Source organism: Mustelus asterias, chromosome 4, assembly GCF_964213995.1.
Source record: "Mustelus asterias chromosome 4, sMusAst1.hap1.1, whole genome shotgun sequence".
NCBI lineage: Eukaryota > Metazoa > Chordata > Chondrichthyes > Carcharhiniformes > Triakidae > Mustelus > Mustelus asterias.
In genome coordinates, this window is record NC_135804.1 from 83324135 (window position 1) to 83340625 (window position 16491).

At 44.5% G+C, this 16491-nt stretch overlaps 1 protein-coding gene and 1 long non-coding RNA gene across 2 annotated transcripts in view; one reads left to right on the forward strand and one right to left on the reverse strand.

Moving 5' to 3' along the window:
• Positions 1 to 16491, forward strand: part of LOC144492821 (uncharacterized) — a 105748-nt gene that overhangs the window by 47636 nt on the left and 41621 nt on the right. The gene's annotated exons all lie outside the window — the stretch shown is intronic.
• Positions 1 to 16491, reverse strand: part of LOC144492818 (connector enhancer of kinase suppressor of ras 2) — a 751457-nt gene that overhangs the window by 13537 nt on the left and 721429 nt on the right. The window contains exon 24 of the mRNA XM_078211295.1: positions 13922 to 14121. Within this exon, the coding sequence (XP_078067421.1) occupies positions 13922 to 14121 (200 nt within the window). The remainder of the gene's footprint in view (positions 1 to 13921; positions 14122 to 16491) is intronic.

Genomic DNA, 16491 nt, shown 5'->3' on the forward strand with positions numbered 1-16491 from the left:
GTTCGCAGAGTCGGGAGATTTCCTGGCTCGCCAAACCCAACAGTTAAAAATGGCCACCCACAGGTTGGATTTTCCAACAAGAGAAGGCAGCGGGCTGAAATAGGACTTGGGGGGTAGGGGGGGTGGGCATCCCAGAATGAGTGTGGAGGCTGTCGGTGCAGAAATGAGATTGATGCAAAGCCTGCCTTGGTGCTCTGGCACTGTTTAAATTTTTTAAAAATCCCTCCAGCCCACCTCCCAACCCACCCCATGGCCCCTCATACCCCTATGCCAACTCAGTTTCAACTTATGCCATCCATATTCCCCACCCAGCATCTTTGCCCTTACCCCCTCCATGTCAACTCTCCTAGTATCCTTTGTCACTTCCTGGATAACTTTGACACTTATTGGACAGCATGGCAGTTCCAATGGAATTGTGCATAAAAAGTGCATAATCATGTTTCATTCTAACAATCCCAAAGTGTGCCTTATGTTTCCCAAAGGTTACCTCACCCAAAGATGTTTCAGGACCCTATCCAAAGGGCAATCCTATCTCTCCAAAGAGGATTCATTATGATCATGGTTGATCATCCAACTCAGTAACCTGTTCCTGTTTTCCCTCCATCTCCTTTGATCCCTTTTGTCCCAAGGACTATGTCGACCTCATACCTTTGCACTTTCCTTTATTTAGATTTAAGATCCCAGTTTTGGATTAAACTCTATCACTTTCAAACTTAGTATAAAAAATCTATCATATTGTGGTAACACTTCCCGACCTCCTTTTCCTTTTTGCCTCTCCTTCCTAAATGTTGAATACTCTTGAACATTCAGTTCCCAGCCTTGGTCACCCTGCAGCCATGTCTCCCATTAACCCAAACGCATTTACTTCTATTTGTGCTGCAAGTGCAGGAACGAGAATTTTTTTTTAGAAATTTTCAACATACTCAATAAAATAATAGAGGAACCTCAAAAGGAAGAACTAGCGTTTAAAAAGCACCTTTCCACAGAGTTGTTCACATTCATTAAATTAAGTAAATTATTTTGAAGGGTAGCCATTTATGTACATGAGCTCAGCATCCATTTTACACACAGCAAGAGGCCAAAAACAGGAAATCAGATAGACGGGTGACCTGCCTTGGTGGCATTGGTTGAGGGAGAAATGTTGCCCAGGACAGTGGGACATGCTTCTTGCAAATGCTACGTGCATTCAGATAGAATGCCTTTAATTTTGCTTTTAATATTGTTCCGCATTTTGACACAATTTTACATTGTCCTTTGTTTCGGCTGCCTTCCAATTTCACTCATACTTTTCTTCCTCCCAGCTTTGATTCTCTCCTATTGAGTTCCCTCTCATGTTCCCACCCCCCAAAAAACTAGTTTCAACCCTCCCCAACAGCACCAGCAAATTTCCCTGTGGGAATATTGGTCCCTGTCTTGCCAAGATGTAACCTCTCCTTCTTGTACAGGTCTCACCTGCCCCAGAATCGATCCCAGTACCTCAGAAATCTAAAGCCCTCCCTCCTGCACCATCTCTCCAGCTAAATGTTCATTTGTTCTCCTATTTCTGTACTCACTAGCATGTGGCAGTGGGCATAATTTGAAATTGTTGCCTTTGAATTCCTGTTTTTTAATCTTTTTCCAAGCTCTCTAAAAATCTTCTTTCAGGATCTCATCCCTTTGTCTACCTATGTCAAAGGGATGGTGCCTATGTGGACCACAATCTCTGGCTGTTCACCCTTCCCCATATGAATGTCCTGCAGTCACTTATTGACATCCTTGGCACCATAGAGACAACATACCATCCTGGAATCAAGTTTATGGCCGCAGAAATGCCTGCCTGTTTCCCTAACATTTGAATCGCCTGCCAATATTGATCTTCTATTTTTCTTCCTTTCCTCATGTGCATTGAGCGACCCATGGTGTCCCAGACTTGGCTCTGGCTGCACACCCCTGAGGAACTCCTGTCGCCCTCAACAGTATCCAAAACAGAAAAACTGGTTAGTGAACGAGATGGTCTCAGTGGTCTCTTGCACTACCTCCTGGGCTGCTTGGCAGTCACTGATTCCCTTTCTGCTTGTGGTCTCTTAACCTGCAGTGTGACCACCTCCCTAAACATGCTTTCCACATAGTTGTCAGCCTCATGGATGCTCCACAGTAACTCCAGCCATTGCTCGAGTTCTGAAACTCAGAGCTCAAGCTTCTACAGCTGGTAACACTTGCTGCTTGTGGTGGCCTAGGCCACAACTTCCCAAATATCACAGGATGCACATTCCACTTGGCCAAGCTGCCTTGCCATCCCTTAATTTTATAGACTATTTATTATAAACATGAGACTACAATGCAGGGAGTAGAATTATTCCCCAATCAGCTGCTTCACCGTGCCAACATCCCTTTTGATTCCTTAGTCTCATTTCAATCTCTGCCTGAGTTCTTCTCCTTTTGACTGCTTTTTATGCGTCACTTAGCTCTCGCTCCTTCCTGCTGCTCGCCAATTAGCGAATTATTTATTTTCTTCATGATGTTTTAAATTAATGCCCGTCCTCACAACTACTTAACATGCTACTTTATACCTTAGCAATACAATGAACTTTACCATTTAAAAATAAAAGTAATCAACAGGTTCAGCAGCTTTTTGTTTCACGTCATCTTGTGTCTGTTAATTAATTATAAAGTATCTCCTTAAGGGTTATTTAATTTTTAAAACATTTTTCTAATTTTCACCCATTTACAGATACTCCCCAACAGTAGTTACTCACCAACCGATCAAGTTTTCCTGCGATAACACTGTTTAATTTTTTTTCAGACACATTCGGCTCATGGAGACTCTTGATTTTTGCTTCCCCCATGCAGGACTAGGCCCCTCTCCACTCTCTGAAGGTAAATTAAATGAAGGCCCCCAAGCCTCGCCCTCTAATTATCCGCTCCAGATTTTGGCTGCTGCCACACAGGTCTGGGTTCCTTCCTGGGTCCCCAGCCAATCACCTACCCGTTTCTCAATGATTCCACACCTTGATTTTCTTTTTTTCTTAAGTGTCTCTGACTGCCTCCCAGCAGAATAGCTGTTTGATTTCCCCGCTCCTCATCTCATTCTTTCCTACTGCTCTGACTGAACACTCGCCTTCTCCGCGTTATTTATATCCACGTCCCCTGGTCTCAGTGTTTCCCACTGCTCCAAAGCAAAGTTTATTTAAAAGCTAAAAGGAAGAAAGAAGCTTGCACAATATGTTGGTCACATCTCGCAGAAACACTTCAAAGCAATGCACATAGTGTGAAATGAAATGTTCTATGGAAAAAAAATAAAAATTGCATTCATAAAGCATGCTTCACACCTTCATGACATCTCAAAATGCTTTCAAAATACTTTACAAGTGTAGTCACTGCTCTAATGTAGGAAACGTGACAGCCAATTTGCACACAGGAAGCTCCCACAAACAGCATAGATATAATGATCTAATAATCCATTATTTTAGTGATGATGTTTGGGGGTTAAATTTCGACCAGGGCATGAGGGAGAACTGTTAATATTCTTTTTAAGCTAGTGGCTTTTGCTACCAAATAAACCTGTTGGACTTTAACCTGGTGTTGTGAGACTTTTTACTGTGTTTACCCCAGTCCAACGCCGGCATCTCCACATCATGACTACCATTGTTTGTGTTCACCAGGGCGGATGGGCCGATGTTTAATATCTCACCCCAAAGATTGTGGCTCCAACAGAGCACAAGGCCCTCAGGGCAAATACGACTGCCATCAAAATCCCACAGACAGCAATGAAATAAATAATCAGTTAATCTGCTCTCTGCTGATGTCATTTGAGGGGTGAATGTTGCCCAGGACTTCAGGATAACTCCCTGTCCTGCTTTGACAATGCCATGGGCTTTTTCCTATACAAGGAACTAAGAAGCTAATTCCTCTTGCATCTGACTTGAGTTCTGATAGATATGGTATTGGGCTCAGTCAGCTAACTACCAGGGATGACAGCAATAACTATTCATTCAGAAATTAAGAAAAAGGAAGATTTTGGACTTATAATGTGCCTTTCACTTCCTAAGAGTCTCCCAAAAATAAATTACTTTTGAAATTGAATCACGGTTGTTACATGGGGAAATGCAGCAGCCAATTAGTGTAAGACATAGTCATAGAGACTAAAGTGAACTTTCTGGCTTCTTCTTTGAACAGTGCTATGGAATCTCTTATGCCCACCTGAAGAGCAACAGCCTCTGCTTAACAACTCTTAAGAAATACAGCACAGGAATGAGATAGAGAATCTGGTGAACTGGTGCGACAACAATAATCTCTCCCTCAATGTCAACAAAGCGAAGGAGATTGTCATTGATTTCAGGAAGCGTAAAGAACATGTCCCTGTCTACATCATTGGGGACGAAGTAGAAAGGGTTGAGAGCTTCAAGTTTTTAGGTGTCCAGATCAACAACAACCTGTCCTGGTCCCCCCATGCCGACACTATAGTGAAGAAAGCTCACCAACTTTCTCAGAAGACTAAGGAAATTTGGCATGTTAGCTACGACTCTCACCAACTTTTACAGATGCACCATAGAAAGCATTCTTTCTGGTTGTATCACAGCTTGGTATGACTCCTGCTCTGCCCAAGACCGCAAGGATCTACAAAAGGCTGTGAATGTAGCCCAATCCATCATGCAAACCAGCCTCCCATCCATTGACTCTGTCTACACTTTCTGCTGCCTCAGCAAAGCAGCCAGCATAATTAAGGATCCCACGCACCCTGGACATTCTCTCTTCCACCTTCTTTCTTTGGGAAAAAGGTGGAAGAGAAGTCTGAAGTCACATACCAACCGACTCAAGAACAGCCTCTTCCCTGCTGCTGTCAGACTTTTGAATGGACCTACCTCGCATTAAGTTGATCTTTCTCTAAACCCTAGCTATGACTGTAACACTACATTCTGCACTCTCTCGTTTCCTTCTCTACGAACGGTACGTTTTGTTTGTGTAGCGCACAAGAAACAATACTTTTCACTGTATGATAATACATGTGACAATAATAAATCAAATCAAATCAAATCACCCTCAGTACTGCAGTGAAGTATCAGCCTTGTTTATGTGCTCAAGACTCCTGAGTGGTCCTTGAATCCTCTGACTCAGTATTTACACTGTTATCAACTAAGCCAAGCTGACCCTTTCACACAAGGGCACCTTAGAGATGGACAATAGATGGCTTAGCAAGCAAAGACCGCATCACTTGAATGAATAAAAAAACCTCAGATTATACTGATACTTGTTAATTAGAAATGAAATTAAATCAATAGCACTAAACGACATAGGGTCAGACGATGTGGAGTCTGTGTGGGTAGAGTTGAGGAACCACAAAGGCAAAAAAACCATAATGGGAGTTATGTACAGGCCTCCTGACAGTGGTCAGGACCAGGGGCACAAAATGCACCACGAAATAGAAAGGGCATGTCAGAAAGGCAAGGTCACAGTGATCATGGGGGATTTCAATATGCAGGTGGACTGGGTAAATAATGTTGCCAGTGGACCCAAAGAAAGGGAATTCATTGAATGTTTACAGGATGGCTTTTTGGAACAGCTTGTGATGGAGCCCACGAGGGAACAGGCTATTCTGGACTTAGTGTTATGTAATGAGCCAGACGTGATAAAAGATCTTAAAGTAAGGGAACACTTAGGAAGCAGTGATCATAATATGGTAGAATTCAGTCTGCAATTTGAAAGAAGGAAGGCAGAATCAGATGTGAAGGTTCTACAGTTAAATAAAGGTAATTACAGGCGCATGAGGGAGGAACTGACAAAAATCGACTGGAAGCAGAGCCTAATGGGAAAGACAGTAGAACAGCAATGGCAGGAGTTTCTGGGAGTAATTGAGGACACAGTGCAGAGGTTCATCCCAAACAAAAGAAAGGTTATCAGAGGGGGGATTAGGCAGCCATGGCTGACAAAGGAAGTCAGGGAATGCATCAAGGCAAAAGAGAGAGCCTATAATGTGGCAAAGAGTAGTGGGAAGTCAGAAGATTGGGAAGGCTATAAAAACAAACAGAGGATAACAAAGAGAGAAATAAGGAAGGAGAGGATCAAATATGAAGATAGGCTAGCCAGTAACATTAGGAATGATAGTAAAAGTTTCTTTAAATACATTAAAAACAAACGGGAGGCAAAAGTAGACATTGGGCCGCTCCAAAATGACGCTGGTAATCTAGTGATGGGAGACAAGGAAATAGCTGAGGAACTTAATAAGTACTTTGCGTCAGTCTTCACAGTAGAAGACATGAGTAATATCCCAACAATTCAGGAAAGTCAGGGGGCAGAGTTGAATATGGTTGCCATCACAAAGGAGAAAGTGCTAGAGAAACTAAAAGGTCTGAAAATTGATAAATCTCCGGGCCCAGATGGGCTACATCCTAGAGTTCTAAAGGAGATAGCTGAAGAAATAGTGGAGGCGTTAGTTATGATCTTTCAAAAGTCACTGGAGTCAGGGAAAGTCCCAGAGGATTGGAAAATCGCTGTTGTAACCCCACTGTTCAAGAAGGGAACAAGAAAAAAGATGGAAAATTATAGGCCAATTAGCCTAACCTCAGTTGTTGGCAAAATTCTAGAATCCATCGTTAAGGATGAGATTTCTAAATTCTTGGAAGTGCAGGGTCGGATTAAGACAAGTCAGCATGGATTTAGTAAGGGGAGGTCGTGCCTGACAAACCTGTTAGAGTTCTTTGAAGAGATAACAAATAGGTTAGACCAAGGAGAGCCAATGGATGTTATCTATCTTGACTTCCAAAAGGCCTTTGACAAGGTGCCTCACGGGAGACTGCTGAGTAAAATAAGGGCCCATGGTATTCGAGGCAAGGTACTAACATGGATTGACGATTGGCTGTCAGACAGAAGGCAGAGAGTTGGGATAAAAGGTTCTTTCTCAGAATGGCAACCGGTGACAAGTGGTGTCCCGCAGGGTTCAGTGTTGGGGCCACAGCTGTTCTCTTTATATATTAACGATCTAGATGACGGGACTGGGAGCATTCTGGCCAAGTTTGCCGATGATACAAAGATAGGTGGAGGGGCAGGTAGTATTGAGGAGGTGGGGAGGCTGCAGAAAGATTTAGACAGTTTAGGAGAGTGGTCCAAGAAGTGGCTGATGAAATTCAACGTGGGCAAGTGCGAGGTCGTACACTTTGGAAAAAAGAATAGAGGCATGGACTATTTTCTAAACGGTGACAAAATTCATAATGCTAAAGTGCAAAGGGACTTGGGAGTCCTAGTCCAGGATTCTCTAAAGGTAAACTTGCAGGTTGAGTCCGTAATTAAGAAAGCAAATGTAATGTTGTCATTTATCTCAAGAGGCTTGGAATACAAAAGCAGGGATGTACTTCTGAGGCTTTATAAAGCACTGGTTAGGCCCCATTTGGAGTACTGTGAGCAATTTTGGGCCCCACACCTCAGGAAGGACATACTGGCACTGGAGCGGGTCCAGCGGAGATTCACACGGATGATCCCAGGAATGGTAGGCCTGACATACGATGAACGTCTGAGGATCGTGGGATTATATTCATTGGAGTTTAGGAGGTTGAGGGGAGATCTGATAGAAACTTACAAGATAATGAACGGCTTAGATAGGATGGACGTAGGGAAGTTGTTTCCATTAACAGGGGAGACTAGGACGCGGGGGCACAGCCTTAGAATAAAAGGGAGTCACTTTAGAACAGAGATGAGGAGAAATTTCTTCAGCCAGAGAGTGGTGGGTCTGTGGAATTCATTGCCACAGAGGGCTGTGGAGGCCGAGACGTTGAGCGTCTTCAAGACAGAAATTGATAAATTCTTGATTTCTCGAGGAATTAAGGGCTATGGGGAGAGAGCGGGTAAATGGAGTTGAAATCAACCATGATTGAATGGTGGAGTGGACTCGATGGGCCGAATGGCCTTACTTCCGCTCCTATGTCTTATGGTCTTATGGTCTTATACTGAGTGAGCATGATTTTCCCAGAAAAAATGAAGTGCCTAAAGGGCGGGAATAAGGGAGCTTTTCCCACCTGCTTTTTGGGCGAGCTTAGTTGAATGTATTTATGGAACTCTGTGAACACAGGGAACGATTTTACCATCGCATTGCGGTGGTAAAGTCGGGCATAAAGCGCTTGGCATGATTGGCACCGGTTTTCGCGGCCGACACCATTTATGAATGCCACATTTCCGGCACGGTCAGTCTCGTGCCAGAAATGAGCGGGAGATATGTTAATATATGGGAATGTATTATAATGCTGTTTTACATCTGCTTAGCGAGCCCGGTGCTCAACCATCCGGGCCTGCACCCCTTTATGACCTCGCCAGGAAAGGTTCGCACCAGTGAGGAATAGATATGCTCCCCATTGGCCATGCTGGGGGTGCCCCTTGGGCACTGTCAGACTGGCAGTGCCACCCTGGCACCTGGGCAATGCCAGTCCGGCACCTGGGCAATGCCCACTGGGCAGTGGGGGGGGCATGGCTAGGGGCGGAGGGGGCCCGCTGCCACTGTACAGCAATCAGTGGGGATGGGGGGAGGGAGGGAGAGGGGGCCCGCTGCCACTCTGCAAGGATCGGTGGGGGAAGGAAGAGAGCGAGAGGGGGCCCGCTGCCACTCTGCAGCGATCGGTGTGGGAGAAGGAGGGAGAACTGGCCCGCTGCCACTCTGCAGCGATGGGTGGGGGGAAGGGCGGCGAGTTCGCGATCAATGGGGGAAGGGGGGTCCAAGATCGGTCTGGGCAGCGGGGGGTTTGGCAGGGGCTGTATCTCGGGCTGCTGGCCCCCGTGATTGCGGGGGTGGGGGGGCTGCTTCAGGCTGCCTGCTACTGCTAATGCCCATGTGCAGCATCAGAGGCCTGCTCATCCCAGGTTTTGGGCGCATTAAGCCCTGCCCACAGGCTTCTGCAGTGAGCATCAGGCTTGCTGATATTTTTGCAGGCAGAATGTGTATGGGGGGGACCTGAAAACACGCCCAGAAAATGGATCTGAAACACTCCCAGTTTCAAGTCCACCCAGCACTTAGAATAAAAATGGTAAGATAGTGGCCACAGAGTCCATCAGGAGATTTAAGATGGTGGGGGGGGCAGAGCTTAATCCCGTCCAAGTGGAAGGCATTGGACTGCAGAGAGGGCTTGTGCTCATATGCTGATCTCCCAGTATACTGGCAGATCAGTTGACAAGCTGCCCTCCTCCATTGCCGGTCTCCCGATCACCAACCCTGGCCTCCCGATGGGCAGCCTCAACCTCTGATGGCCAGACCCGATCTCCAATCCCTGGCCCCTCCCTTTCCCCCGATCCGATCCCCAATGGCTGATCTCCGATCCCCAGCACCCTCTCCACCCAATGGCCAGCCCCTGATCCCTGATAGCTGGCCTCTGATCTCCAACCCCAACACCAGTCACCACCCCCTATGCAGAGTTCACTCCATTCCCTCCCCTTCTATCCGCCAACCCCATGCTGGCTCCACCTCTGCCCCCTCGGCACTGCCTGGTGCCTAGTGGACAGTGCCAGGGTGCCCAGTGCCATGGTGAAAGGCAGTGCCAGGCTGACACTACCCAAGGGGCAACCCCCCCAACCCTGATCTCCCGGAGTGGCCTCAATGGCCTCTGGTCCCACCATCACACCTGGTCCCATTGATGGGGATCATATGTGATCCCTGTTGGTGTGGACCTCCACCAGCAGGGTCAGAAACTTTGGCGAGCCTGGCCAATTGAGTCTCCGGCTCACTAAATAAATGCTAATCAGTATTGGCATATTGTAATCAGCCTTGCGCTATTCCCTGGCGCAAGGCTGATTACGTCCAAAAAAAGAATGGGGAAATACGCGACCAGCTGTACGCTGAATCCTGTTTTTTTCCCTCCAGCTTAAATTTGCTGGTCCGCTGTGCTGCTTGAATAGCACAGCGGGCTGGGAAAATCTATATCATTTAATTGCCATTTTTAAACTACTGTATTAAAAGAGTACAAACTGTGAACAGATTTTCAAATTATTATAAAGCTCATTGGTTCTCCTGAGATAAACAGTTTAATGGAGACATTTTCTTATAGTTTAAAAGGAATCTATTCTGCATGTTGGAATATCTTCATTTTCTTGAGGTGGAGATGTCGTCATTGAATTTGGGTGGGCACAGTAAGAGGTCTCACAACACCAGGTTAATTTGGAATCACGAGCTTTCAGAGCCCTGCTCCTTCATCAGGTGAGTGGAGGTAGGCTCACATACACGGCATTTATAGACAAAGACACAATTGCAAGATAATTACAGGTTGGAATGTGAAGAACAGTTGGAATGTGAGTCTTTACAGGTAATCAAGTCTTTAAAGGTACAAAAACAGTGTGCGTGGATAGAGGGATAATCACAGGTTAAGGAGGTGTGAATTGTCTCAAGCCAGGACAGTTAATAGGATTTTACAAACCTAAGCAGTATGGTGGGGGTTAAAAGTAGTGTGACATGATGTTCATCAATGACGATAAAACATCTCGCCAAGGCCAACCCCATACCTCCACTACTTCAAACAACTGTCCAACCTCAAACAGACTACTGTTTACAGCAAACTACCCAACCACGATACCACACAACCCTGCCACGGCAACCTCTGCAAGATGTACCGGATGATCGACATGGATACCACCATCACATGTGAGAGCACCATCTACCAGGTACACGGTACATACACATGCGACTTGGCCAACATTGTCTACCTCATACACCGGAGGCAAGGATGTCCTGAGGCGTGGTATATCGGCAAGACCATGCAGATGCTTCGACAACAGATGAACGGAACATTCGCCAGGCAGGAATGTTCCCTTCCAGTCAGAGAACACTTCAGCAGTCAAGGGCATTCAGCCTCTGATGTTTAGGTAAGCGTTCTCCAAGGCAGCCTTCAATGCAGAATTGCCGAGCAGAAACTGATAGGCAGGTTCCGCATGCATGAGGACGGCCTTAACCAAGATCTTGGGTTCATGTCACACTACTTGTAACCCCCTCCATACTGCCTGGGTTTGCAAAATCCTATGAACTGTCCTGGCTTGAGACAATTCACATCTCTTTAATCTGTGATTATCCCTCTCTTCATGCACACTGTTTGTACCTGTGAAGACTTATTTACCTGTAAAGACTCACATTCCAACTGTTCTTCACATTCCAACCTGTAATTATCTTGCAATTGCATCTTTGCCTATAAATGCTGTGTTTGTGAACCTACCTCCACTCACCTGATGAAGGAACAGCACTCTGAAAGTTCGTGATTCCAAATAAACCTTGGATTTTAATGTGGTGTTGTGAGACTGTGTTCATTTTCCTGTCACTGCTTTCAGTATTATTTAACTGTTATGGTACATCCCGACACTGGATGACTCCATTGGGCAAAGCAGTTGCCTCATTCAGTTCATTCTTGACTGAATGCACAGAAGCACTGAAATAGGACAGGGAGAAGAGACGAGCGTCACTTGCTGATAACCAGTAAATATAACAACTAAACTGCCTCCCAGTTATCTCAAATCAGCTCAAGATGACTCGAATGGAGAGTGCAAAGATGCACAAGCTAACAGGACTCTGTTCCAAGATGCCAAGAATCAGCTGGTACAGGGGTGATGGGATGTGGGGAATTGCATCTTCAGCCGAAGGTTAGGATAGCCACAGGCAATGTTGCAGCTCAGATCTCCATCCTTGAAACACCCCTCACTGCTGCTACAGGATGCAAAACATTCTCCCATTTCAATTACATCTGCAGTGGCGATCTCCCTAGCTGCCTGAGTCAGAAAGTGCGACATCCATTGAGGAATGAATTCGCTGGTTGCTGCTGGGATGACCAAGCTGTTGCATAAGGCTCCCCATTGCACGCAAGATGATTCTATTAACTGTCATTTACTTTTTAGGCATTTTCTGTCTTGGACAATAGGAGGAATTGAAAGCTAGAAATGTAGCTGTTGTAATGTGGATTCTTCAGCAAAATGTCTGAGAGTCATAAATAGCACAACAAATTCTCAAATTCCTCATAAGAAACAAAACCTGTCTCATGATGATTCAAGTTATGAAGTAGGCTCAAACCACACAATCAACTTCTGACGCCTGTCAGGTGAAGAGAGGCACAGGACAAGTACCAGATCCATCCACAGGAAATGGATGGACTGACGAATGGATGGCAAAATCCTAGGTGAATCATCTCTGGAATAGCCATTCCTGGACAAGCATCGATAACTTTCAACATCAATTACGCCACAACAATGCAGAGGCCAAAGAATTGGCTACATGTTATTCTCCCAGCTATGATATGGCACCTTCTTTCAGGGAAGTGGGTGCAGGGGGATGCAGGGAGTAGGCGTGTGAGGAATAACAAAATGATGAATTCAAATTGGTTTCCAAAGTAATGTAAGCTTAGAAATGACCGCTGTTAGTACTCGTAAAAAACAGCCAGTACAATCATATGATGCTCTTCTGCCCATGTTTCAGTAGACATGTTAACCCCTTTATTTTAAATAGATTAGTGTTTCCATTAAAATAGCAGAATGTTGCACAAATGAGTTAAGTGTTCATTGGAACAGGACAAAGCCATTTAACCCTGGACCTGGCATTTAATAACATCATGGCTGATCTGCACTTCATCTCCATTTTCCTGCTTCCATATCCCTTGATATCGTTGCCCAAGAAAAATCTGTCAATCTTAGTAATGAAAGCACCATTTGACGCATAGTCCTCAGTCTTTTGGGGCTGGTGGAGTTGGGGTGGGTTATGGAGATTTGTGTTGCAGATAGAAAGAACCAGATTTCTATGAGCCACTGTGTAAAAGTAACATTCACACCACAGAAGTGCCAGGCAATGACCATCTCCAACATGAGAGGATTGAAACATCGCCCCTTGAAATTCAATGGCATTACCATTGCTGAATCTCTTACTACCAACATCCGGGGGGGTTACCATTGACCAGAAATTGAACTGGAATAGCCATACTGCAGCTACAAGAGCAGTCAGAGGTTTGGAACACTGTGGCGAATAACTCACCTCCCAACTCCCCAAAGCCTGTCCACTATCTACAAAGCACAAGTCAAGAGTCTGATGACATCCATTTGTCTGAATGAGTACAGGTCCAACAACACTCAAGAAGCTTGACACCATCCAGAACCAAGCAGCCGCTTGATTGCTAGCCCTTCCATAAACATTCAATTCACTGAGAAACAGTGGCAGCTGTGTGTACCATCTTCAAGATGCACTGCAGGAACTCACTAAGGGTCCTTAAGGCAGCACCTTCCAAACCCACAAACACTACCATTTAGAAGGACAACAGCAGCAGGTATCTGGGAGCACCATCACTTGGAGGTTCCCCTCCAACTCACTCATCATCCTGACTTGGAAATATATCGCCATTCCTTCACTGTTGCTGGGTCAAAATCCTGGATCTCCCTCCCTATCAGCACTGTGAGTGTACCTACACCTCAGGGACTGCTGTGTTTCAAGAAGGCAGCTCACTACCACATTCTCAAGAGCAACTAGGGATGGGCAATAAATGCTGGTCTAGACAGCAGTGCCCACATCCCATAAACAATTTTTTAAAAAGTGCTTCCCGATCTCACTTCCGAATGGTTGAATTCTGAATTTACACTGATGTGTCCATTATCTAGATTCCCCTGCTAGAGGAAAACTTCTCTGTGTCTACCTCACCGTTGAATCCATTTAACATTTTAAATATCTCAATTAGATCAATTCTCAATCTTCTATTCTCACAGGAATACAAGCCAAATTTATGAAACCTGTCCTCATAATTCACTCTTCCAGGCCCTGGTATTATTCTGGTGAATCTGTGTTGCACCCACTTGAAGCTCCATATGGTGCCAAGATTTCCAGGTACCTAATTCTCCAATGTAAAATAAAATTAAGGATCACAGCAGTTCGGAAAGGTCATGTGTGTATTTTAATAGTGGGCATCTTGTTCCTCAAGTTTCAAATTTAGAAGAAGTAAATGATGCTGCTTCTCACCTTCAATGTACTCTTCAACATCCTAATGTGGTGCAATTTTTCATTGACAACTGGATCGTTACATCTTTTTATAAATGACCTTCTGAATTCTTGTTTGGTGGAAGGGCGTTGCTCTCCGATTGCAGACAGACTGGCCTGCTCCAGGGACCTGTACAGCTCCTGTAACCCATCTGTGGATCTTCTGTCTTCTGCTGTACTTTCTGGAAGGGAATATTGCAGGCGTTTGAATCTCATCACACGCACTGACCAAATCGGACTTTAAACATACACTTTCCTGGCCTGCATTTTGTAGTAACACTTGCGACCAACATAGGTTTCTGCAGAGTAAGTCTTCCTGGAAGTGATTAAGAACCTAATTATTTTATAAATTTACCCAAGATAATATTGCAGCAAATGAGCTGATCTGAAAAAAAAACAGCCTCGTTGAGATAATTTGAATCCATAAATGATGCACCCTTAAGTGGAAATAACTAATTCCAATCAACCTTCCTTCATTTCCATAAGAACTTCAGTGTATTATGTAGGAATGGTGCATTGGTTTGGAATTTTAAGATAATTTTAATTCAAATATTCTTTGATACCCTGTCCGCCACTTCCCTGGAATCTGCTGAATTTGTTTGTCTATTTTTGTTACTACATGAATGTTTTAATTTGATCACTTAGTCTATATATGAATTCCTTGATGCAAGTTATCCTGAAATCAGCGTTTGGGCTGCAAACGTGTTTCTTGAATAAAACATCATCATTATTTCAGTCTACGTTTAATATGACAGGGAATTCACAATATAACACAAAAATGGGAAGCTTTCACTTGCAGAGCAGTCCATAACAAACTACAAGCTTTTATTTATTAATTTATAAGAAAATTATAAATATTTGGAACAAAAAATTAAAATTTACATGTATATCTTATTGGTTCAACAATATAAAAGATTTGGAAACTATTTTTTGCTTGCTGAATCAATGCTTTGATTCAAAAACATCTCTTGGAGACTATTCTGAACATGGAAACTAGGTTACGAAGAGCAGAATAAATTTACATCTGACAACAGGCTTCAGTGTGCAGAGGGACATAGCTAACAACTATTAAAACAAAAGCCTCTCTCTGGACTGCTCAGTGCTCTGTGCTTAATGAAATCCATGCATGCAACTACTAGTTAAATAAATAATCATGTTTTGTCAGGCAATGACTACATAGGAGACTTGTTAACTGGCATCAGTCATCGCAATGTTCCTACTCATTATTACAGCCTCACATCAGTCGGCCTCAAACTAACCCATTAAATACTGAAGTGTAATTCCTCCAACAGCAATTATACTCATTCACAGTTTGCACTGAAAAAGGCATCTAATCTATGCATATATTATGAGATGTCTTGGATGGATCTTAGATGAATCTATTTCTTGGATTTTAAATGCACATTTCCATTTACAAACCATTTGGCACATGTTACATTAGCTATAATAGTTACAAAAGTATTTGCAAAATTGCAATTCAAAGATATATTTTGTAAAAGAAAATCAAAAATGGTGAACCAGTCATATTGTTTAAGATTACAATATAAATAAAGCAGGTCCAAGCAAAACCATTTTAACAATGATGAATCAGTCACTGCTCCCTCTTACCTTACAAATTCTCCATTCTTGTGCTGTTTCCACTGTTTTCAGACATAAACAATGTAATCTTACAAGATTACATTATTTACGTCATGTGACTGCGGCCTTGCTGATCGGCCTGAAACAGGGAACAGGGGATTTTTAAAGTAGGAGGGGCAACACTCACTCTTTCACTGATCAACAGTTGCAGGTTATTAATGACTGATTAATTAAACTGCGTTATTCATACGGCACATTATTTACATGCACTGTTTCATTTTCCTTAAACAAAGCACATTGGTGATACTTGCTGGAAGGAATTATTGTCTTGTATTGTCAAGCAAATTAAAGCCTCATTCACTCACACAGGAACATTATCGACAGAAATTCTACACTGGCTGCTGCCCCGGATTGGTAAATTTAGAATGAATGCAATGAAAAGATTTAGGGGGAGATTCTCCCATCCCACTGCATTAAGAAATTAGCACAGCGGGCTGGGAGAATCGTGCGTCGGCTGATTAGCGAGATCCCCGCGAGCATTCATGTTGCGCTTGTGTCTCCCAGGCCCAGATTTCCAGCATTGTCTGCGCGGCGCTAGAAATCGGCTGGGAGGCGGGGCTAGCATTTAAATAGTATTTTACATACTATTTAAATGCCTACCGGTCATAGGGCAGTGCCAAGGGGCCTATTAGGGGCGAGGCCTAGGGTCGATAGGTGGGGGTGGTGGAACCCGCTGTCCTCTGCATTGGGATCCGGTCGGGGCTGGAGGAAGATCAGCAGTCGAGGCGGGCTGCGGGGGGGGGGGGGGGGGGGGGGGTCAGTCGGGGGTGGTCTGCCAGCGGGGGGTTTCCCGGGAGGGGGAGGTATGCCGGGGGGGTCTGCTTGCTGGGGGAGGGGGCTGGAGATCGGGGTGGGCCGGGAAGGTGAGGTTCAGGGCTGGCCCGCGAATGCACGATCTGGCCATTGGGAGGAGG